This window comes from Neoarius graeffei, chromosome 1, assembly GCF_027579695.1.
Source record: "Neoarius graeffei isolate fNeoGra1 chromosome 1, fNeoGra1.pri, whole genome shotgun sequence".
Taxonomy (NCBI): domain Eukaryota; kingdom Metazoa; phylum Chordata; class Actinopteri; order Siluriformes; family Ariidae; genus Neoarius; species Neoarius graeffei.
This window is the reverse complement of record NC_083569.1, coordinates 71,570,945-71,594,041: the sequence shown is the minus strand read 5'-3', so window position 1 is coordinate 71,594,041 and position 23,097 is coordinate 71,570,945. Positions and strand designations below refer to the sequence as shown.

The following is a 23,097-nucleotide window of genomic DNA, read 5'->3' as shown; positions in this document are numbered from 1 at the left end:
GCAAGCTGGAGCCTATCCCAGCTGACTACGGGCGAAAGGCGAGGTACACCCTGGACAAGTCGCCAGGTCATCACAGGGCTGACACATAGACACAGACAACCATTCACACTCACATTCACACCTACGCTCAATTTAGAGTCACCAGTTAACCTAACCTGCATGTCTTTGGACTGTGGGGGAAACCGGAGCACCTGGAGGAAACCCACGCGGACACGGGGAGAACATGCAAACTCCGCACAGAAAGGCCCTCGTCAGCCGCTGGGCTCGAACCCAGGACCTTCTTGCTGTGAGGCGACAGCGCTAACCACTACACCACCGTGCCGCCCCATTTTAACCACATAATTTCAAATAAGTTCCATATGTTATTTCATAGTTTTGATGTCTTCAGTATTGTTCTACAATGTAGAAAACAGTCAAAATACAGAAAGACCTGTTAACTGAGTTGGGGTGTACAAATGTTTCACCGGTACTGTGGTATATTTATATGCTTATAGTATATTTAAAGTTTTACAACATGAAATTTCTGGTTAGAGAACTTAAAAACACTGCATACGGAACACATGACCTATGCATCATATTAAAATGTACTACAGTATGTATAAATGTAAAAAACAATTAATACTGTTCATTATTATAAATGGTGAAAAGGCATTATAAAACCAGATCTAACAGGTGAGAGATAATTTAATACACACCATGTTCATAACAACACTGTGGACATTGAACGGAATCATTCTGTATTATGAAGCTACATTATTAGCTAAAACGTGCTTCTTCATCCAGTGCACATCTAGTTCCAGCTCAATTCATCTTTATGCCATGTTTTTACTCTTAAAAGCAAAGCAGAACGTCACCATCGCTGGAACAGCGCAGGGTGTGCTCATGACCAAAGAGAAATGCCTAAATCTTTGACAATTCTTAAAACACACTGACCCTAAGGGTGGTGGCCCTGGCAGAGGCGATTTATTCTCACTAACCTGAGACAGGTTTTCATTTATGCTTTAGTGCAGAGGATATGATGCAAGCAGGAAAGAAGACAAACGACTGTGGATCTGAATGATAGTAGTATGAACTACTACGAATGTTTTAAATGAGAAACCGATGAAGATGGAGCAGCTCCTGATTTTAATGTGATTTGAATGAAGTGTGTGCGTGTAAGTCAAATGACCAGCATGTGTACAGGCTCAGGCTGGCTCTCCCACCACTCCTCTCCTTCCCTTCTGTGCCTTTTGTTTGCTTAAATCACACCCTTTGATCACCACCCTCTGAGCTTCTTTCCAGCCGTCAGTCATCTGCAGCCCTCCATCACCACCATGGAACAGCATGGTGGGTAAGATGGCAACCACTAAGGCCTGGACTAATTAACGCTCTCTGTCTCTCTGAAATTTCACATGGGGCCAGCGTGTGCACGCCCGCATGCATGTGTAAGTGAGTGAGTGAGTGAGTGAGAATAATTTCAAGTCTACTAATTATGTTTTTGTAATAGCAGCAGGTAAAGGGAGGACGTAATGAGGATCCACACACAATTAGCATACATAACATACACACTTATTTATTAATATGGACACGAGTGCTTTACTGGGAAATACACCACTCATTTTTCATATGAGCTCCATCCGGGACATGGAGAACCAAAACCATGACATAAATCTCTGTGCGTCAGTCGTGAGGAAATTGATGAATTGTTTTGATAAATTTGGGTACTTTTTGCTCATGAATGTGTCTATATAATAAAAATATCACACGCTGGCTTGAAGATATGAAGTTCATCTTCTCGTGTTGATGAACTCGCATTTTTCATACGACGTACGTCGCAGATCTGAGTGGCATATTTCTCGATATTTCACTCTGATGACGTCACTCCCGGTGTTCTCCCATTGACTAGACACGAGTTGTTAAAATAGCAAACCGGGTCAAAACTAAAATTCTTCTGATTAACTTGTTTTTTTTTGTTGTTGTTGTTGTTCATGTGTCCAAATAATATAAAGAACGTTACATGGTGGCTCGAAGATGTGAAGTTTATCTTCTCGTGTTGAAAAAAATTTCACTTGTGATACATGCATTCACCACTCAAAGATAAACTTCATATCTTCACACCACTGTGTAATATCCTCGCTCTCATTTTTTTATATTATACACACATACGCGCACGTGCACATACATACATACATATATACATATATACACACACACACACACACACACACACACACACACACACACACACATATATATATACACACATATATATATATATGGAGTACTGACACACAAAAAAAAACACGCACATGCACTCACCTCTGTCTTTCCTTTTGTCACACAAGATCTGCTCTTCTCTTCTGAAACATTCCATACAATCTATTGATAAAGAGAGATAGAAAGAAAGAGGGGAATTTGTGCTTTGAACCTTGGCTCCTTGTGCTGTCCCTTGTTGCAACAAAAAGAGACTATGCCATCCATGATTATGCAAATGCTCATTTGGCCTAATAAATGCATTACAGATAATTACACAGGAGCAGGCTGCGCATAACACATTATTAATTTATCCATCACAGACATATAAGCGAAGTTCTAAATGCAAAGTTAAAAATCTAAATTACTCAAGAGGTTATCAAAACATGATTTTCGGTCTGTAATATTGTCCATAAACTCTGATTTAAAACCTCAGAGACTGTATGCAGATAAACAGCGAGTCTTCAAATCCGCTTGCACTGTGTCTATACACACACACACACACACACACACACGAGAACCACATCATTTGGACTTAAACTCACTGGATGTTGTAAACAAAACAAAACAAAGAGCATTTACTTTACAAAGCAGCTCTGACGCATTACATCAGTTACCCAATTCGACACTGAAACTACTCTTCATCTTGAGTGTTTATCTGAAAGACAAACTCTAGCTACAGGCTTATTGCAAGACATAAAACAGTGAAGCAGTCTTTGAGGTGACTTCTCTATACGGTAAATGACACTTAAATCTGCCATATGATATTTAACGGAACATGATATCAGAGCATGTCATGCTGCCACAAGGCAACAAGCTCTGCCCAAGCTGAGCCATAGAGATACCAGACTTTAATAAAACCAATAGATGTGGTTATGCTTGCATGTGCGTACACACACACACACGAAATCAGGAGTGGTTGATGGAGGTGGGGGGTAATTTGGTTAGTGAAATAGACCAGAAAGGAGAGATGAGGTCATTGGTAGAAACAAACACACAATTTTTTTTAAATGAAAAACAATTTGCCTTCATCAGATTAGTAATCCCCTTTTCGCAGTATCCTTGCCCTGATGACTATTTGAAAGCACAACAATGTATAATGTGATGTTCTTTACTGAGAATAAAATCATTTTTGCAACTGCTCATCACCACCCGGAATAAAAATAGATCAGTTCAATCAACTGCAAGTGAAAAAAGTTCAATTATCTTACAAATGTTTCTTAAAATAATTGGTATTCTGGAAATGATCTTTGCCTAATTTGCCGTGTTATTTGCCTGACAGACAGTTTCTCATTTGCGCTTTTAGCTCCATCTCTAATGTGCATATAATCCAACAGGCAAAATGAAATTTACCTTGGGAGGCTTTAATTTGTTGGCAGTATCCACAGCAACAATCGCATCTCGTGCCCCCAGGTAGAGTATCCCAGACTCCCGGTCCAATAGGAAAGTGCTGATGTTAGCCACGTCGTCGAATTCCCACTGGTTCACCATGGAGCTCGCCACTGAGAGAGACAACAAAAAACAGAGGAAAAAAAAGACAGAGCAAGAAATGGATGAATGGCAAAGAGAAAAATTAACCATTTCATTGCCAGCCTGTAAAGATTTGCACAAAACCTAATGCAATTAAACACTGGTTATTAGTGTGCTTGCTCAAGCACACAGCAGCCAAAGGCAAGCACACTATTGTTATTCTTAAGTTTACTTATTCTGCCTTATTCCGACACGTTTTTTGGATCCACTACTCCTCCTAGGGCGTTTGAGATAGAGACACCGTTCCAACTCTGAGACGTCTGGCCCGAAGTGGTGTAGTGTGCTTGTATACAGCTTTTGGATCAACACGCCCGTTCTCTTGTTCTTGTCGTTTTTCTTTTGTTTTTTTCCCATAGAGAATGAATAGGGCTCATGAATCGAATCGTCCTACTCGGACACGCTCCATCGCAGCTGCACCAAACCTCATGTGATACTTCAGGCCAACTCCCCCGACACATACATGCAATCGGTTCTGACCCACACTCATTTTTCCTTTCTTTTTGCTCATCCCTTTTTCCTCCATAGGCTTGCATTGATTTTTGGCCCCATTGAAAATGAATGGTGTTTCAGGAGAAAAACTTTCACTCTCCATCAATTTTTTTAACCAAGTGACCAAACTTCAAGAAACTTCACTTGATGCCTCAGGCCAAGTCCCCGCACAGATCCATCCCCTCACCTGAGACCTGGACTCGTCTTTTCCTTGGTTTTCACGCATCTCTTTTTACCTCCATAGGCTTCCATTGATTTTTGGCCCCATTCAAATGAATGGAGTTTTGCTCAGTAACACTTCACCACACATCCACCAAACTTCATACGGCACCTCAGGCCAAATCACCCATCACACACACAATATCGGTTCTGACCCGCACTCGTCTGACCCACACTCGTCTTTGTCTTGCCTTTCATCCGTCCATTTTTTCTCCATTTTGCTGCTAATCAGTGGAAGCTTGACTGAGTCATTCCTCCCTTCCCCCATAGGTGATGATGCATTTGGCAAGGATCTGCTCATTTGAGACTTTGACAGCAAATCAACTTCAACTCAATGGCCACTTTATTAGGAATACTTACACGCGCACACGATAGCAATTAGCATATAAGCATTCACATGTTACCATGCTAGCTTTTAGCATGTTACCCATTACGATATCATGCCTACTGTTAGCTCGCGAGTTGTTAGCATGTTCACCATTAGCATGTTACCATGAGAGCTGTTAACATGTTAAGATTAGCATGGTAGCATGCAGAGTTCGCATGTTTGCTGTTAGCGAGTTTGCCTGAGCATGTTAGCATGCTAACTGTTAGCATGTTAGCTGTTAGCATGTCACCCTCAGCGTGTTAGCATGCTAAAAGTTAACATACTAGCCATTAGCACGTTAGCCGGTTAGCTGTTAGCATGATAGCTGTCAGCATATTAGCCTTAAAGTGTTAGAATTTTAACAAATAGCATGTTAATCAGGGGAGGCACAGTGGTGTAGTGGTTAGCGCTGTCGCCTCACAGCAAGAAGGTCCGGGTTCGAGCCCCGTGGCCGGCGAAGGCCTTTCTGTGCGGAGTTTGCATGTTCTCCCCGTGTCCGCGTGGGTTTCCTCCGGGTGCTCCGGTTTCCCCCACAGTCCAAAGACATGCAGGTTAGATTAACTGGTGACTCTAAATTGACCGTAGGTGTGAATGTGAGTGTGAATGGTTGTCTGTGTCTATGTGTCAGCCCTGTGATAACCTGGCGACTTGTCCAGGGTCTACCCTGCCTTTCGCCCGTAGTCAGCTGGGATAGGCTCCAGCTTGCCTGCGACCCTGTAGAACAGGATAAAGCGGCTAGAGATAATGAGATGAGATGAGCATGTTAATCATTAGCATGTTAGAATGCTAGCTGTTAGCATGTTATCTATTAGCATGTTAACTGCTAGCTTTTAGCATGTTAGTATGCTGTTAGCATGTTAGAATGCTAACTGTTAGCATGCTAGTTGTTAGCATGTTGGCATTAGCATGTTTGGCATGCTAGCTTTTAGCATGCTAGCTGTTCTGCTACAGCTCAGAAAGCACACTTTGCATTTTCTCTGCGGAAATGCAGTCTAGTTCTATTTGATTGTTTTCAACCATACAGACTAATACCCTACCAACAACATCATCATACACACCCACTGACTACACATAGACAATGACAATCTACTCATTTAGCTAGTGATTAGTAATTCTGTGGAGATGTACTGCATCAGTAGAAGTGTTTATATTGTGAATCCATTAAAGAAAGGTGTTGATATGGTGAATAATTAATGGTGTTTAAATTGGACTTGCATTGTAGTGCAGTTGCTCGAGGCCAGATGAAACAATGCTACTAATCTGTGTACTTCCATTAAAAAACACAATCAATTTAGAAAGATCCGCAACAGTGACTTGACCTTTTCTAACATTTTCAGCCCTTATGAAGGAAATTTTTTTTCCCTTGGCCTGAAATTCCTTCAACTAAAGACAAATAACTGCACTAATGTATTTATTTATTTCCATTTTGGCTAATACATTAAATCACATTTCTGTTCCTGTATGAAGACTTTCTCAAAAATGAAATGTGGGAGGGAGACATTCTTAAATCATTCAGACTTTCTATGATGTTTCCAGAGTGAAGTGTGTGAGCTCTGACCCTCAAAAGGGGGAAACTGGGGAAGTTGTCCCGAGCCAGAGGATCTACTAACATTTTGAATGGGTACATGTTAAAATGGCCATACAATTAGACATCTTTATCAGATGTGATGTCCACAAGCTGGCTGAGCATTAACGCTGACGAAATTAGCCAAAAATGACATTCGATGATTATTCTTCATCTGATCTCATTATCTCTAGCCGCTTTATCCTGTTCTACAGGGTTGCAGGCAAGCTGGAGCCTATCCCAGCTGACTACGGGCGAAAGGCGGGGTACACCCTGGACAAGTCGCCAGGTCATCACAGGGCTGACACATAGACACAGACAACCATTCACACTCACACCTACGGTCAATTTAGAGTCACTAGTTAACCTAACCTGCATGTCTTTGGACTGTGGGGGAAACCGGAGCACCCGGAGGAAACCCACGTGGACACGGGGAGAACATGCAAACTCCGCACAGAAAGGCCCTCGTCGGCCACGGGGCTCGAACCTGGACCTTCTTGCTGTGAAGCGACAGCGCTAACCACTACACCACCTTGCCGCCCCATGATTATGCTTATTTTAAAAAATTAAATAAAAAATAAAGGGGGGGGGGGGGGGGGTTTCGAATCATTCGAATATCTATTTTTGTGCATTATGTCCATGAGCGCAAATCAGTACAAGAAACACAGCTACTTGTACAGGTATATTTATTTAACATAAACATGCCTTTTAAAAGATCTACATGCCTACATATTACAAAATAAATATAATTAGGTTATGATCCATCAAACACATTCAACACTTCGAATGAACTGCGCTGTGATCACCCTAACCAATCAGGGAGCACTTTCCTCATGAATATTAATCGAATTTAGAATATTTTTGGTAACGTTCATGTGGAATTGTTTATATGTGGCGTTATTGTTTACTTTTTTTTTTAGATTAAGGATGTTGCATCTTAAAATTATGTTGGAGTTTCAAATGGTTATCTATAGAAAGTATTGCAGGTCAACACTAGAACTCACAGCCTGCAAATATCTTTAGACATCTGCAAACACATACTACTGTCTTAAGGGAAATTACTAGTGCTACAGAAGGCCGAGCATTTTTCAAAAAGCAAATACAATAATCATGGGCAATGTGAGAAAAGATACCAGAGAGTCAGAAGTGGGATCATGCTCATTTATTTATTAGAGGGTTGAGCGTGGTGAAAACCGAGAAAAGAAATCTACAAATCCTTTAACTATAAAGCCCTCTTTTGTCTGCATTTGTTTTAGCAAAACTGAAACTTAGCATCTTGTTTTCAAAGTGTGGTGTGTGTGTGTGTGTGTGTGTGTTTAATCCAGAAGTATACTGCCAGATTGGTTACTGTTCCGTATTCTCGCTGGCTAGGTGCACTTGACCTTATGAGGGGTCATGAGGAGGAGGATCTGAGAGAGGTTCAGCCATGTGTGCACCCACAGACTTGCAGGAATTAGGAGTATGTTTGTGTACAACCGAGTTCAGCTCACCCTTACACACTATGATGAACACCAGCAATTACAGTTCCCTCTATGATTATTGGCGCCTTTTGTAAAAGATTAGTAAAAAGGGTTAGAAAAAAGAAAAAAATCCACCTTTTGGTTAAGTTGCTTCATCTCACACTGAAAAAAAAAGAGAAAAATCCAACCTTCATTTGAAATAAATTTATTCAAAATTAAAAATCCTTCATCAAAAAAATAATTTTCAACAAAAACACGTGCCACTATTACTGGCACCCCTGCATTTAATACTCTGTACAACCTCCCTTTGCCAGTAAAACAGCACTGAGTCTCCTGTAACATTTTATAAGCTTGGAGATACAGAGCAGGGCATCTGAGACCATTCCTCTTTACACAATCTCTCCAGATCACCCAGGGTCCTCGGCTTTCTCTCATGCTCTCTCCTCTTCAGCTCACCCCACAGGTTTTCAGCGGGGTTCAGGTCAGGGGACTGAGATGGCCAGGGCAGAAGCTTGATTCTGTGGGTCAGCGAACTATTTTTGTGTTGATTTGGACGCATGCTTCAGATCATTGTCCTACTGGGAGATCCAATGACGACCCAGTTTTAGTTTCCTGACAGAAGCAGACAGATTGTGATTTAAAATGTCCTGGTATTTCATGAAGTCCATGTCATGTACCCTAACAAGGTTTCCAGGGCCTTTGGGGGAAAAACAGCCCCAAAACATCATAGACCCTCCACCGTATTTTATACTTGGGATCGGGTTCTTTTCATTACAGCCATGAACAGCTTTATACACCAAACCCACCTTGAATGTTTATTGCCAAAAAGTTCCATTTTTGTTCCATCAGACCATAGAACACAGTTGCAGTCAAAGTTATAGTAGTGTTTCACAAACTCCAGGTGCTTACATTTGTGAGAAAAATCCGACTTTTATTTGCCTCACAGCAAGAAGATCCGGGTTCGAGCCCCGTGGCCGGCAAGGGCCTTTCTGTGCGGGGTTTGCATGTTCTCCCCGTGTCCGCATGGGTTTCCTCTGGGTGCTCTGGTTTCCCCCACAGTCCAAAGACATGCAGGTTAGGTTAACTGGCGACTCTAAATTGACCGTGAGTGTGAATGGTTGTCTGTGTCTATGTGTCAGCCCTGTGATGACCTGGCGACTTGTCCAGGGTGTACCCCGCCTTTCGCCCGTAGTCAGCTGGGATAGGCTCCAGCTTGCCTGCGACCCTGTAGAACAGGATAAAGCGGCTAGAGATAAGGAGATGAGATGAGATTTTCAGGGGCGGCACGGTGGTGTAGTAGTTAGCGCTGTCGCCTCACAGCAAGAAGGTCTGGGTTCAAGCCCCGGGGCCGGCGAGGGCCTTTCTGTGCGGAGTTTGCATGTTCTCCCCGTGTCCGCGTGGGTTTCCTCCGGGTGCTCCGGTTTCCCCCACAGTCCAAAGACATGCAGGTTAGGTTAACTGGTGACTCTAAATTGACCGTAGGTGTGAATGTGAGTGTGAATGGTTGTCTGTGTCTATGTGGCAGCCCTGCGATGACCTGGCGACTTGTCCAGGGTGTACCCCGCCTTTCGCCCGTAGTCAGCTGGGATAGGCTCCAGCTTGCCTGCGACCCTGTAGAACAGGATAAAGTGGCTAGAGATAATGAGATGAGATGAGATGAGATTTTCAACAAAAACACATGTGCCACTATTATTGGCACCCCTGCATTTAATACTCTGTCCAAATCAACACAATGACAGAAAAGGCTTTATCATACATTCCAAATAATCTGTTGGCATGGAGGTGGAGTCTGATGGTGGTTTTGGAGATTTGGAAACCCCAAGATTTTACTTTTTCTTGTAATTCACCAACAGTGATCCTTGTGGATTTTTTGCCTCCATTTCCATCCTCCTCACCATACGTGAGGTCAAAATAAACTTGGGTGTGTCTTCCAGGCAAGTTTGTAACAGTTCCAGCTGATGTCCACTTTTTATTATTTCCCTAATAGTAGAAATGGACATTTTCAGAGGAGTAGCTATTTTTATAACCATTCCCTGACTTATGAATGTCAACACACTTCTCCCTCATTTGGTTTGTGTTCTCTGATCTTTCCCATGTTGATGGATGACTAAGGGAATTTAGCCTCCGTGTCACCTCAAATTTGTTCCCCAGTTAATCAGGAATTACAGCTTGAAAATTCCTACACACTCCAATCAGCTCAAAATGTACAATTTAAATGGGAAACATGCTTCAGTTACATTGTGTTTAATTTCCCAGGGTGCCAATAATAGTGTCATGTGTTTCTGGTGAAAATCATTTCTTGATGGGGGATTTGTTTTTCTCTGAATAAATTCATTTCAATTAAAGGTTGGATTTTTCTCACTTTCAGTGGGAGATAAAGCTATTTCATCAAAAGGTGGATTTTTTTTTTCTAATTAGGACGGGGTGGGACGGGGCAATAATCGTAAAGGGGACTGTATGTTTCCATTTCATGTCCCTACCTTATTCCATCTATCTATGCTGCTTGTAAAAGGGCCAGCTGTGTACTGCTTCTATTGTACGTGTGTGTCCATCAATCTGTCGGTCCACAATGTCTGCTATTGTACTTCTTTCTTCACCACACACATACACACCATTAAGCAAGGACGTTATAAAATGAATTTAATTAATATGAAAGTAATGCCAGTTATACAATCCTCCTACTGCTATTATCAGTACATGAGTGTATGCTCAGTTTGCTGTCATCAAACAGCCATACTTAGTTCTAGAGAATGATTAGTGCGCACACGCATATGACATCATCATAATGTCAACATTTTCCACCAGATGAGTAATGGTTACTGAGACACAGCTCTTTCTCTGAATCCATACTAGAAAATGCAAAGCTTATAATATGAGCATTCTGACTTTTTGTAATCGGACAGCCTGGGTTCTCTGGGCTCCGGTTTAAAGGAACACTCCAGCATGTTTTCATCTCAACCTGTAGCAACTGCACGTGTTATTACCATAACAAATAAACATACAGTTAGGTCCATAAATATTTGGACAGAGACAACATTTTTATAATTTTGGTTCTGTACATTACCACAATGAATTTTGAACAAAACAATTCAAATGCAGTTGAAGTTCGGACTTTCAGCTTTAATTCAATGGGTTGAACAAAATGATTGCATAAAAATGTGAGGAACTAAAGCATTTTTTTAAACACAATCCCTTCATTTCAGGGGCTCAAAAGTAATTGGACAAATTAAATAATTGTAAATAAAATGTTCATTTCTAATATTTGGTTGAAAACCCTTTGTTGGCAATGACTGCCTGAAGTCTTGAACTCATGGATATCACCAGACGCTGTTTTTCCTCCTTTTTACTGCTCTGCCAGGCCTTTACTACAGCGGTTTTCAGTTGCTGTTTGTTTGTGGGCCTTTCTGTCTGAAGTTTAGTCTTTAACAAGTGAAATGCATGCTCAATTGGGTTGAGATCAGGTGACTGACTTGGCCATTCAAGAATATTCCACTTCTTTGCTTTAATAAACTCCTGGGTTGCTTTGGCTTTATGTTTTGGGTCATTGTCCATCTGTATTATGAAATGCCGACCAATAGGTTTGGCTGGATTTGAGCACACAGTATGTCTCTGAATACCTCAGAATTCATCCGGCTGCTTCTGTCCTGTGTCACATCATCAATAAACACTAGTGACCCAGTGCCACTGGCAGCCATGCATGCCCAAGCCATCACACTGTCTCCACTGTGTTTTACAGATGATGTGGTATGCTTTGGATCATGAGCTGTACCACACCTTCGCCATACTTTTTTCTTTCCATCATTCTGGTAGAGGTTGATCTTGGTTTCATCTGTCCAAAGAAAGTTCTTTCAGAACTGTGCTGGCTTTTTTAGATGTTTTTTTAGCAAAGTACAATCTAGCCTTTTTATTCTTGAGGCTTATGAGTGGCTCGCACCGTGCAGTGAACCCTCTGTATTTACTTTCATGCAGTCTTCTCTTTATGGTAGATTTGGATATTGATACGCCTACTTCCTGGAGAGTGTTGTTCACTTGGTTGGCTGTTGTGAAGGGGTTTCTCTTCACCATGGAAATTATTCTGCGATCATCCACCACTGTTGTCTTCTGTGGGCGTCCAGGTCTTTTTGCGTTGATGAGTTCACCAGTTCTTTCTTTCTTTCTTTCTTTCTTTCTTTCTTTCTTTCTTTCTTTCTTTCTCAGGATGTACCAAACTGTAGATTCTGCCACTCCTAATACTGTACCAATTTCTCGGATGAGTTTTTTCTGTTTTCGCAGCTTAAGGATGGCTTGTTTCACCTGCATGGAGAGCTCCTTTGACTGCATGTTTTCTTCACAGCAAAATCTTCCAAATGCAAGCACCACACCTCAAATCAACTCCAGGCCTTTTATCTGCTTAATTGTGAATGACATAATGAAGGAATTGCCCACACCTGCCCATGAAATAGCCTTTGAGTCAATTGTCCAATTACTTTTGGTCCCTTTAAAAACAGGGTGGCACATGTTAAGGAGCTGAAACTCCTAAACCCTTCATCCAGTTTTAATGTGGATACCCTCAAATGAAAGCTGAAAGTCTGGACTTTATGCCCATGTCCATTATATAACTATAACTTGAATATGGTTCAGTAAACAGGTAAAAAAACAAAATTTGTGTCAGTGTCCAAATATATATGGACCTAACTGTATTTCCCTGAAGTGAGAAAATAACAGAAACCCTGTCCCCCCCCAAAAAAAACCTCACTTCTTAGATGATGGACATCTAAGGACTATTTCTAGGGCATTGATAAATGTTTGTATGATTTTTCTAAAATGCTCACATGAATTATTTTGCTTATACACCAAAAGCATTGAGAATGGAGAAGTAAGTAACTTTTTAATGTTTCTTCCGAGTTTTGAAACTAAGACTTTCGCCCTATCTGGATGGGATTACATTTACATGGAGTCCTGGGGTAAGTTCCCATTTTACAGGTGCTACTCTGATTTTATTTCTGTCCAGATCAGTCATGTCGGTATTTTTCCTCCATCCTCCTCTGAGAAAACTACAGGCCAAATTACCAACATTTATCCATCAAACAGTGAACAGCAGTAGTCCGATAATGTTAGTGCCCACAGACGTGTATGATTTTCTCTGCAGCTATCACCTCACTTTGAGGAAAAAAGCAAGATGTTTGACTGCTGCTGCTTGCCATGTTTAGTTTCCTTTACCTACCTGGGAAAGCATTTTCAAGAGGAAAGAGAAAATAAAATCATTTTAAAAAATTTAAAAAAAAAAAACCCACCCCAAGCTACCCTGTGCTGATTAAAGGAACAGTCCACCGTACTTCCATAATGAAATATGCTCTTATCTGAATTGAGACGAGCTGCTCTGTACCTCTCCGAGCTTTGCGCGACCTCCCAGTCAGTCAGACGCAGTCAGACGCGCTGTCACTCCTGTTAGCAATGTAGCTAGGCTCAGTATGGCCAATGGTATTTTTTGGGGCTGTAGTTAGATGCGACCAAACTCTTCCGTGTTTTTCCTGTTTACATAGGTTTATATGACCAGTGACATGAAACAAGTTCAGTTACACAAATTGAAACGTAGCGATTTTCTATGCTATGAAAAGTCCGCACTATAATGACAGGCGTACTAACACCTTCTCCGCGCTTCGGCAGCGCATTGATACGGAGCTCAGATTTCAATGCGCTGCCGAAGCGCGCAGAAGGTGTTAGTACGCCTGTCATTATAGTGCGGACTTTCCATAGCATAGAAAATCGCTACGTTTCAATTTGTGTAACTGAACTTGTTTCATAGCACTGGTCATATAAACCTATGTAAACAGGAAAAACGCGGAAGAATTTGGTCGCATCTAACTACAGCCCCCAAAAATACCATTGGCCATGCTGAGCCTAGCTACATTGCTAACAGGAGTGACAGCGCGTCTGACTGCGTCTGACTGACTGGGAGGTCGCGCAAAGCTCGGAGAGGTACGGAGCAGCTCGTCTCAATTCAGATAAGAGCATATTTCATTATGGAAGTACGGTGGACTGTTCCTTTAAAGGAGTTAGTAATCATTATAATACTGGTTACAGGTGTAAAAAATGACAAGAATTACCAAATTAAAGTAATGAGCCATTTCAACCGTGCCATAAAAACGTACTTTGGAAATGAAATCAATCGTAGTATTAAAATGCAATGACCCACTGAAAGATCTTTTCATTACAATTTTAATCCAAGATTGTTTTCTTTGGGCGTCTCTCCATCTGTCCCCTAAAAGCTTGCCAAATGGACCTACACTCTCACCCATTTCCCCTCTCCCATCCATCTATCGTGGACTGACATTTCAGATTGAGGCAGAGACAGACATCAACCCTGTCCCTGAGCGAAGGTCCTTAGAAACATCCTTGTGCTAGATGTTTTTCTGTCCCTCTAAAAGACAGAGAGAGAGAGAGAGAGAGAGAGAGAGAGAGTGTGTGTGTGCGCGTGTGGTGTTAAGTTCTCAGAGCTACACCATCTGCCCCCCCAGCTCACATGACTATATGACTTCCTCCTTCTGTCAATCTAATAAGTTCTGTGCTGTGACAGAGAGAGATAAATATGATTGGAGCGTGTATGTAGAAGGAGGAACAGCGCTTTTTTTTTCTAGCCCCTATTAAAACATGGAGATACTCAGCGGGTGGTGCACTGTAACAAATAGCGCCAAAACTCTCACAGTTTCCAACGAACACACACATGCTTAGTCCGGAGCAGGGGTCCGCGATGGCAGCAGAACAGAGAAATGATGCTGGAGTGCTAAGCCCGAGTGCTGGCCTGCCATGGAAGGAAAGGCAGCCAAAGCCTACTGCACTCTGCTCATTAATCATTTATTCAGTTGCACTCCATTAATCATGAATGAAAAACAAGCAAGAGAGAGAGAGAGAGAGAGAGAGAGAGAGAGAGAATGGGAAGCGTAAACATACTTGGTGTGACAGTAATACACAACATTGGCATTTTAGCTTTTTTCATTCTATTTGTTTTCTGTTGCCATCTTCTAACATCCATATCTACAACCTATAATAAGTAATAATCATCTCTCTCCGATTTTGCCCGACTTCTCAGTACGCTGCTTTTTTCTGCCTTCCCATCATACGGATGCCATCTTCTTCCCTCTCCAAACTGCACCCTACCCCCACACGCCTGCTGCTGCATAAAGCCCCACAGCAAGTCGAGTGTGCTGTATAAATGCTTTCTGATTGACTCCGACTGTGCGGGGACTGTGGGAGCTGATATTAAAAAGACGAAGAGTACAACATTTATGAATAATGCACCCCATACCCAAAACCTGTCATTCACCGAGTCTATGGGGATAATCAACACTTCATAATCAAGCAGTGTGTAAACTGGGTTTAATCAGGATCGTATTGTCCGTCAAGATGCCAGCAATTCAATTCTAGGCACCTTCAAGTTCTACAAGGATGCTCTGGATACGATATAATTTAAGAGCAGAATTAAATGAAAATTACACAGCCATGCTCATCATCAGCACTGGAGAAAATCCTGACTGACGTGCATAAAAATGCAAAAAAGGCACTCTGTTGCTGCACAGGTCACTTAGAAGAAAACTAGTGAATTTGACTGGATTTCTTTCAGATCGAAAATAAAGGACTGTTTCCTGTTCAGCTCAGGCGTTACTCAACACTAATCTAACAAATCGAAGCAACTTGATGGTCGGCATAATTACTGCAAACAACCTATATAACAAACAGTGACTCGTGCCTCTGTAATATGTAACATCTCTCACCACGGGTCACTGAGAAGCACCCGCTGCTCCTAATTGCTAACAATTCAATTTAACTTCCTGATTTAATCAGCACTACCCCACACACACACCTCCTGTTTAATGGAAAGGTGATCAGTCACTGGCTGTCATTTTACTCACAACCCTGGAAGATAAACGATGCATAAACTCTAGAGGCCTACATGAAAGGATATTATCCCTTTTTCTGGGAAACAGGACACTGGATGCAGCAACCCTAATGTATTCCACACAATAGGCTTGTGGTTACCGTGGAAACGAGGGATGCTGCTGACTAAGGCTGAATGAAAGAAACATGAGGGGAGGAAGAAATAATGGAAAAGCGGAACAAGGGGTACGAGAGAAGAAAAACCAGATCAAAGACTGGCAAAGGAACAGAAAAACAAATCTGATGTTTCATGTGGGCAGAGCACTCAGACATGCACTATTCCTTGATAAAAGTATCGTGAGGCTTTTGTAGAAGATTCATATTTCTCTCCAGCAGGCGACAGAATGAAAGGATTTTGACGATTCTTAAGCGACAGACTTCAGAGGTGTTCGACTGAACTCCAATTACAGCATATCCACCGCTGAGGCATTTCAACCGTTCTGAAAAAGAGAGGTGCAGATATTCGTTTTTAACCCTTAAAAACCTGACACTACCAGTGAGGAGTGAAGATAAATGCACTGTTATACAGGCATGCAAATGCCAATCCATCCACGAGTACCTATGAAATGTGTCATTAACCTGAGCTGCCTTTCTGATGATCATAAATAACTCTTAACAGGTGAGTGTTAAGAAGGAATGCCTCTCTCTGCGCACACACAGAGATGAACAGACTGAAGGATGTGTGCATGCGCATGTCAAACAGAACCCAATCATCCAAGGCAGAGACCATGGCAGGACTGTCAAGATGGGTAGTGGGTGTGTGATGGCTGCTGCTCCAACTCATCCTCGCACTGTCTGCTGCCATCACACACTTTTCCATCTTGCTGTCAGCATAACACTCCTCACAACACTTCAACTTTTTACAGAAACTAAAAGTTTGAATCACATTTGAGATTCTTCCATCTTTCGTTCTGTTGAAGGAAGGCTGCATGGTAATATTTTTAACTGTGAGCACAAGTTTTGTCTTTCACAGTTCATTAAATATAATGGACAGTTCTACTAGTGAGATTAGCCAGTTTGGTTAGATAGATATTTTTATTGTCCCTGCTGCATTAAATCATAAGCTATCAGCTCAATCTCAGCACTCTGGTCATCTCTGCTTCTCGAACATGTTAAAACTGCTAATACAGTTGTGCTCATAAGTGCTGTGGCTGTTTCAAAACTCCTGGAAGACTTTTTTTTTTTTTCCTGGCAACTCGATCACTGCAAAAAATTGAAAACTGAATTTGAGGAGAAAATTCCTTAAGACGAGTGAAATGATCTTGCTGCATGGACAGATATTTTTACTTGATAAGACATCTTAGAATAAGTTGGTTGCAATCTAGAACTAGGTTTCATAATCTCAGAATTGGTGTCTTGTATTCTTCTAAACAGGAAATGCGAGATCGTTTCAACCATTTTCAAGACATTTTCACTTGCTAAGATATTATTTTTTGCAGTGTAGCCCTTTTTTGTTCAAGTACCTCCTTACTGCTCATCGTGAAACAGCCACAACACTTCTTTTTTTTTTTTAAAGCAGTGAAGCCTGTATTTGAGCTGAAGTTGCTTTTCTTTGCATCCCAACTAATGATCTTGGCGGTTGTGGCTGCAATCTTTGTAGAGCTACCTGATGGTGGCTTGAACCCCTCATTTTCCACTTCCTTATCAGAAAACACTACTTTTATTTATTTATTTATTTATTTGTGTGTGTTTGTGTAGTTTGATGCTTGAGTGTTTTTGTCCGCCGGTTGTGGTGTAGCCCCAGACCCAGTTTTGGGCGTCGGTTCCCTCCAGGCCTTGGTTCACTGTGGGTGATTCCTGTGTTCCTAGCTATGGACTGCAGTGAGCTCGTTGCTCATTTTAACATTCTGGTTGTCCAGCGCTCTGTGCAGCAGTCTTTTAGTGCTTGGCGTGATGTTCCGAGCGATGTTGCTCGGTAGTGTCGTGGCGGCTGTGTAGGCAGTTTGGGACATACCAGCGCTCTGCATGGCGGTGCGTCTGTGCTCGCTTTGTGGATCCATGGCGTGGTGTTCCGAGTGACGTTGCCCGGCGGCATCGCGGCGGCTGTGCTGGCAGTGTGGGACTTGTTTTCGTGCGCCTTTTGGTGGGACTGTGGCTGCTGCACCATTGGAATGACATCCTGACCCCTATTTGGTGGACTTTTTGTTTTTTTTCCTCCTGTAATTGTAAAACGACCTTGGGTTTTGAGAAAGGTGCTATATAAATTAAACTTATTATTACTATTATTATTATTACTACTACTGACTGACATTTTCAAATGCTTAGATTTTTAAAATATCCTTTTCCTGATTTATACAATTCAACAACTTTTTCCCCTCACAGGTCTTTCGACAGTTCTTTTGCATCATGGGCAGCACGGTGGTGTAGTGGTCATCACAGTCGCCTCACAGCAAGAAGGTTCTGGGCTCGAACCTCATAGCCAACAGGGGCCTTTCTGTGTGGTGTTTGCATGTTCTGTCGATGTCTGTGTGGGTTTCCCCCACAGTTCAAAGACATGCATATATTAGGTAAAATACCTAGCCACTGGGGTTGCACAAGACAGTGCATACTTAGTGCTGGTCCCAAGCCCAGACAAAAGGCCCAGTCTGAGATTAGCATGAGCTAAACTGATTTATTAACCTTCTGAAAATAAAATAAAGTCATATTTCCTCATGGCAAAGTCAAAGTCAGAGTAGCCCTGGATGAAATGTGCAGGGGGTCTCTCTACAGACAAGAAACTCATTGACTATTTACACACATACATTAATTACTATCAAACAAGTCACAGGTATGGAAACTTACCCTTAACCATTTAAACCTGTGCGTGCGCGTGTTAGTTATCAGGCCAAACGTTCAAGGGTATGTAAACTTTTGATCAGGGCCGTCTGGGTGATTTGAGCAATTCCAGCGTTATGGACGTGACACTTGAACTCAAAATGGCAACAAATGACCCAGTGCATGTTTTATTGTCTCCCAGTATTTAAACAGGTGTTGCATATTTTAAGGCTGTACCATACTGGAGAAGTGATAGAACAAGAACAATTCCCATAGTACATCTAGGGCATGCCAGAAAATGCCAATAAAAGATGCGTTATGGATGTGACAGAAAAAGTATCACTTTTCTTGGGTGACTGTACATTTTTATCAAACTCTGTGAAATTGTAAACCTAATGTCGAAATGGAGATATCCATTTGATAGAGGGGTCCAAGGTGAATATTAAAAAATCTTTGTTTAAAATATTTTGTATTTCATGCAGAGTTTCAGAAGGAAAAGTCAGCGTTATGGATGTGACGAAATTCCGTTATGGATGTGACGCGTCTGAAATAGACATGGCATATGTTTAGAAAATCAGCAATTTAACCACCATAACCCTTTGAAAAACTCTCTAAATATCAGCTAAAACTATCAAAGTTCTTAAATAATATTTAGGATGGCTATTGTTTTGCTGTTTTGTGGATTTTAGTATACATTTCTGTGGCTTGTGGCAATAATATAGAATTGTACATGATCAAAGTTGATTTTAGCTTGGGTTTTACATTATAAGAAAGAAAGACTGACAGTGACATATTAGGTTGGTTACAAATTGGTTCAACTTATTCACATCTGTAAAATACAGGCCTAGGTGATATCTCTGGGAGTGGTTTTGATGTATTACATGTTGCTTTATTTTTGCATGGTGAGGTTGACATTTACATGGAATTGCCCATTTCAGCCATCATTATACGGTAATTTAAAAAGGGCATAAAAGAAAAAGTTTTCTGCATGATTAGACAGTTTCCAAAAAAATAGTGAATATTTTGCAAATATTCTGTTGTTATTGTATGTAAACTTATGAGCACAACAGTAAATGCATTTTACTGTGTGGGCAAAATTCACTTAAAGTGCATATCCTGGACCAATTTAGTTTTTTTTTTTTTATCTGAAAGTATGTCCCTTTACACACTCATTCAGAAGGGTAATTTTGCACAAGGCCATCTGTCTACAGCAGAAAAAAATAAAATAAAACGCATCTGGAAAAATCCCAAGGGAGTCTGGAGCCAGATTCGTGACGTCACCTGCGGAAGCGCCAGCAGGCTGCGCGAGCTTTGCGCGGTTTCAGTGCACAGCCTGTGTAGACCAAGCGCTCCCATTTCTCTCTCATTGTCCGGTCTTTTGGGAAATGATGAGTACTAATCCCATCAAGATTGGTGTTGCTACACCCTCCTACGATACATCTGTTAACCATTTTAATAATTACGCGATAACTTTGAAGAAATTTGCAGAAAACCACCAGGTCGTTTTCTCATAAACAAACCAGCGCTGACGTAGGATTCAGAGGGAGGCGTCCCGCACGCGACGTCACGAAAATCAATGTTTCTCGGGAAATCCAAATGCCAAGTTTTTTCAGAGGCGGACCAATTCACCTCAAATGGCTTGATTTCAACTGAATTCTTCTGGTATTGCGCAAGATAAAAAAATTGCACAAAATGCAAAATGTGACAGATATTTGACCAAAGTTTAATATAAAATAGGAGAATTGCACTGATCTTGCTCCTGAATTTACCCAAGATGTCCCCTTTAATGTTTGCTAGACCTACAGTAGAAACATCTGCATACTTGTTTTCAATTTAACGTGCTTACATTAACCATTTAAAAGATGCATTTAATTAAAACGTGACTAAAGAGCAGTATTCAGAGATTTATAACAAAGCGTACAGTAGTCTTTGTTCACACTGCATGTTTTCCGTTTTGTCTAAAATGATCGATTACCTATCAGCTGTTATCATGCAACTCCGTGTTTATCGCTCCAATCCCACCCTAACATATGGGCATAATGTGAGAAGAAAATGGTCTTTACTTAACCTTTTCAGCCTACCCTGTACAGACTCTATGCTTCCTTGTTTCTGTGATAACCTGTACTGACAGCAGGTCTAGTAGGGAGGCTATAAAAATAACAAACTACTTACAAGGAAACCAATCACTCTCTGATCCAGCCGGTCAGTCTACGATCACAGGGTGTGGCGGCGGCTACAAATTAACCTCTGTGTGTGTAAGTAAATATATCTGTTGGGGTCAGGGTGCAAGAAGCAAGAAAAGACAGGACTCCGAGGTCGATCACCTAGTAAAACCACACATGGGGCAGGAATGCAAGAGGTGTTCCCTTTCTTTCTCTTTGTTCTTGCTGTTCTTTTGATTTGCATTGTTTTATTTATACTGTGGTTTTCACTCATCTGGATAAACATAGCTTATAGTACACACTGTATATATCTAAACCTAGTCCAATAGTCTTGCTTAAGCTTGCCAGAGTAGGCCTCAAATTTAAAGACGACAGTAAACAAGTAAACATTTAGGTAAGTTTGGATAGAAAACAATGCAGTAATAAAACAGCAGGGCCTGTTTGGCTAGCTGCTCAAGATTCCAACAAGGCTCATCCACATGATTAAATGACAGTTTAACCCTTTAAATGAATGAGCAGATTTCAATAACTCCGTCTCAACCAATTACACCCATAAACATCCAGACCAAGACTGACTAATGCAAAAAGACAGAATATGATATCCCCACTAGTTGTGTTTGATAACCGACACCCACATCACAAATACAGTGGTGCTTGAAAGTTTGTGAACCCTTTAGAATTTTCTATATTTCTGCATAAATATGACCTGAAACATCATCAGATTTTCACACAAATCCTAAAAGTAGATAAAGAGAACCCAGTTAAACAAATGAGACAAAAAATATTATACTTGGTCATTTATTTATTGAGGAAAATGATCCAATATTACAGATCTGTGAGGGGCAAAAGTATGTGAACCTTTGCTTTCAGTATCTGGTGTGACCCCCTTGTGCAGCAATAACTGCAACTAAACGTTTGCGGTAACAGTTGATCAGTCCTGCACATCGGCTTGGAGGAATTTTAGCCCGTTCCTCCGTACAGAACAGCTTCAACTCTGGGATGTTGGCGGGTTTCCTCACATGAACTGCTCACTTCAGGTCCTTCCACAGCATTTCGATTGGATTAAGGTCAGGACTTTGACTTGGCCATTCCAAAACATTAACTTTATTCTTCTTTAACCATTCTTTGATAGAACCACTTGTGTGCTTAGGGTCGTTGTCTTGCTGCATGACGCACCTTCTCTTGAGATTCAGTTCATGGACAGATGTCCTGACATTTTCCTTTAGAATTCTCTGGTATAATTCAGAATTCATTGTTCCATCAATGATGGCAAGCCGTCCTGACCCAGATGCAGCAAAACAGCCCCAAACCATGATACTACCGCCACCATGTTTCACAGATGGGATAAGGTTCTTATGCTGGAATGCAGTGTTTTCCTTTCTCCAAACATAACGTTTCTCATTTAAACCAAAGAGTTCTATTTTGGTCTCATCCGTCCACAAAACATTTTTCCAATAGCCTTCTGGCTTGTCCACGTGATCTTTAGCAAACTGCAGACGAGCAGCAATGTTCTTTTTGGAGAGCAGTGGCTTTCTCCTTGCAACCCTGCCATACACACCACTGTTGTTCAGTGTTCTCCTGATGGTGGACTCATGAACATTAACACTAGCCAATGTGAGAGAGGCCTTCAGTTGCTTAGAAGTTACCCTGGGGTCCTTTATGACCTTGCCGACTATTACACACCTTGCTCTTGGAGTGATCTTTGTTGGTCGACCACTCCTGGGGACGGTAACACTGGTCTTGAATTTATTCCATTTGTATACAATCTGTCTGACTGTGGATTGATGGAGTCCAAACTCTTTAGAGATGGTTTTGTAACCTTTTCCAGCCTGATGAGCAGCAACAACGCTTTTTCTGAGGTCCTCAGAAATCTCCTTTGTTCATGCCATAATACACTTCCACAAACATGTGTTGTGAAGATCAGACTTTGATAGATCCCTGTTCTTTAAATAAAACAGGGTGCCCACTCACACCTGATTGTCATCCCATTGATTGAAAACACCCGACTCTAATTTCACCTTCAAATCAACTGCTAATCCTAGAGGTTCACATACTTTTGCCACTCACAGATGTGTAATATTGGATCATTTTCCTCAATAAATAAATGACCAAGTATAATATTTTTGTCTCATTTGTTTAACTGGGTTCTCTTTATCTACTTTTAGGACTTGTGTGAAAATCTGATGATGTTTTAGGTCATATTTATGCAGAAATATAGAAAATTCTAAAGGGTTCACAAACTTTCAAGCACCACTGTAGCTGACTTTGCTTCAGACAGTTTCTGCTTGTCTGCAAAACCGCTGGAACAATTTAACTTGCTTACTGCATGATATGAAGCCCTGCATTTCATATGCTGAATGTTTGGCATTCTACATTTTTTTTAAGCAGCAGAGTGACATTGTAAAA

The 23,097-nt window shown here is 41.3% G+C and overlaps 1 protein-coding gene across 2 annotated transcripts in view; it reads right to left on the bottom strand.

Annotated features, from left to right (window-relative positions):
• sema4f (sema domain, immunoglobulin domain (Ig), transmembrane domain (TM) and short cytoplasmic domain, (semaphorin) 4F) overlaps positions 1-23,097 on the bottom strand; it is a 114,757-nt gene that overhangs the window by 21,027 nt on the left and 70,633 nt on the right. For both annotated transcript variants that reach the window (XM_060919684.1, XM_060919771.1), the window contains exons 2-3: positions 3,586-3,734; positions 2,299-2,358 (exon numbers count right to left, since the gene is read on the bottom strand). In XM_060919684.1, the coding sequence (XP_060775667.1) occupies positions 2,299-2,358; positions 3,586-3,734 (209 nt within the window). The remainder of the gene's footprint in view (positions 1-2,298; positions 2,359-3,585; positions 3,735-23,097) is intronic.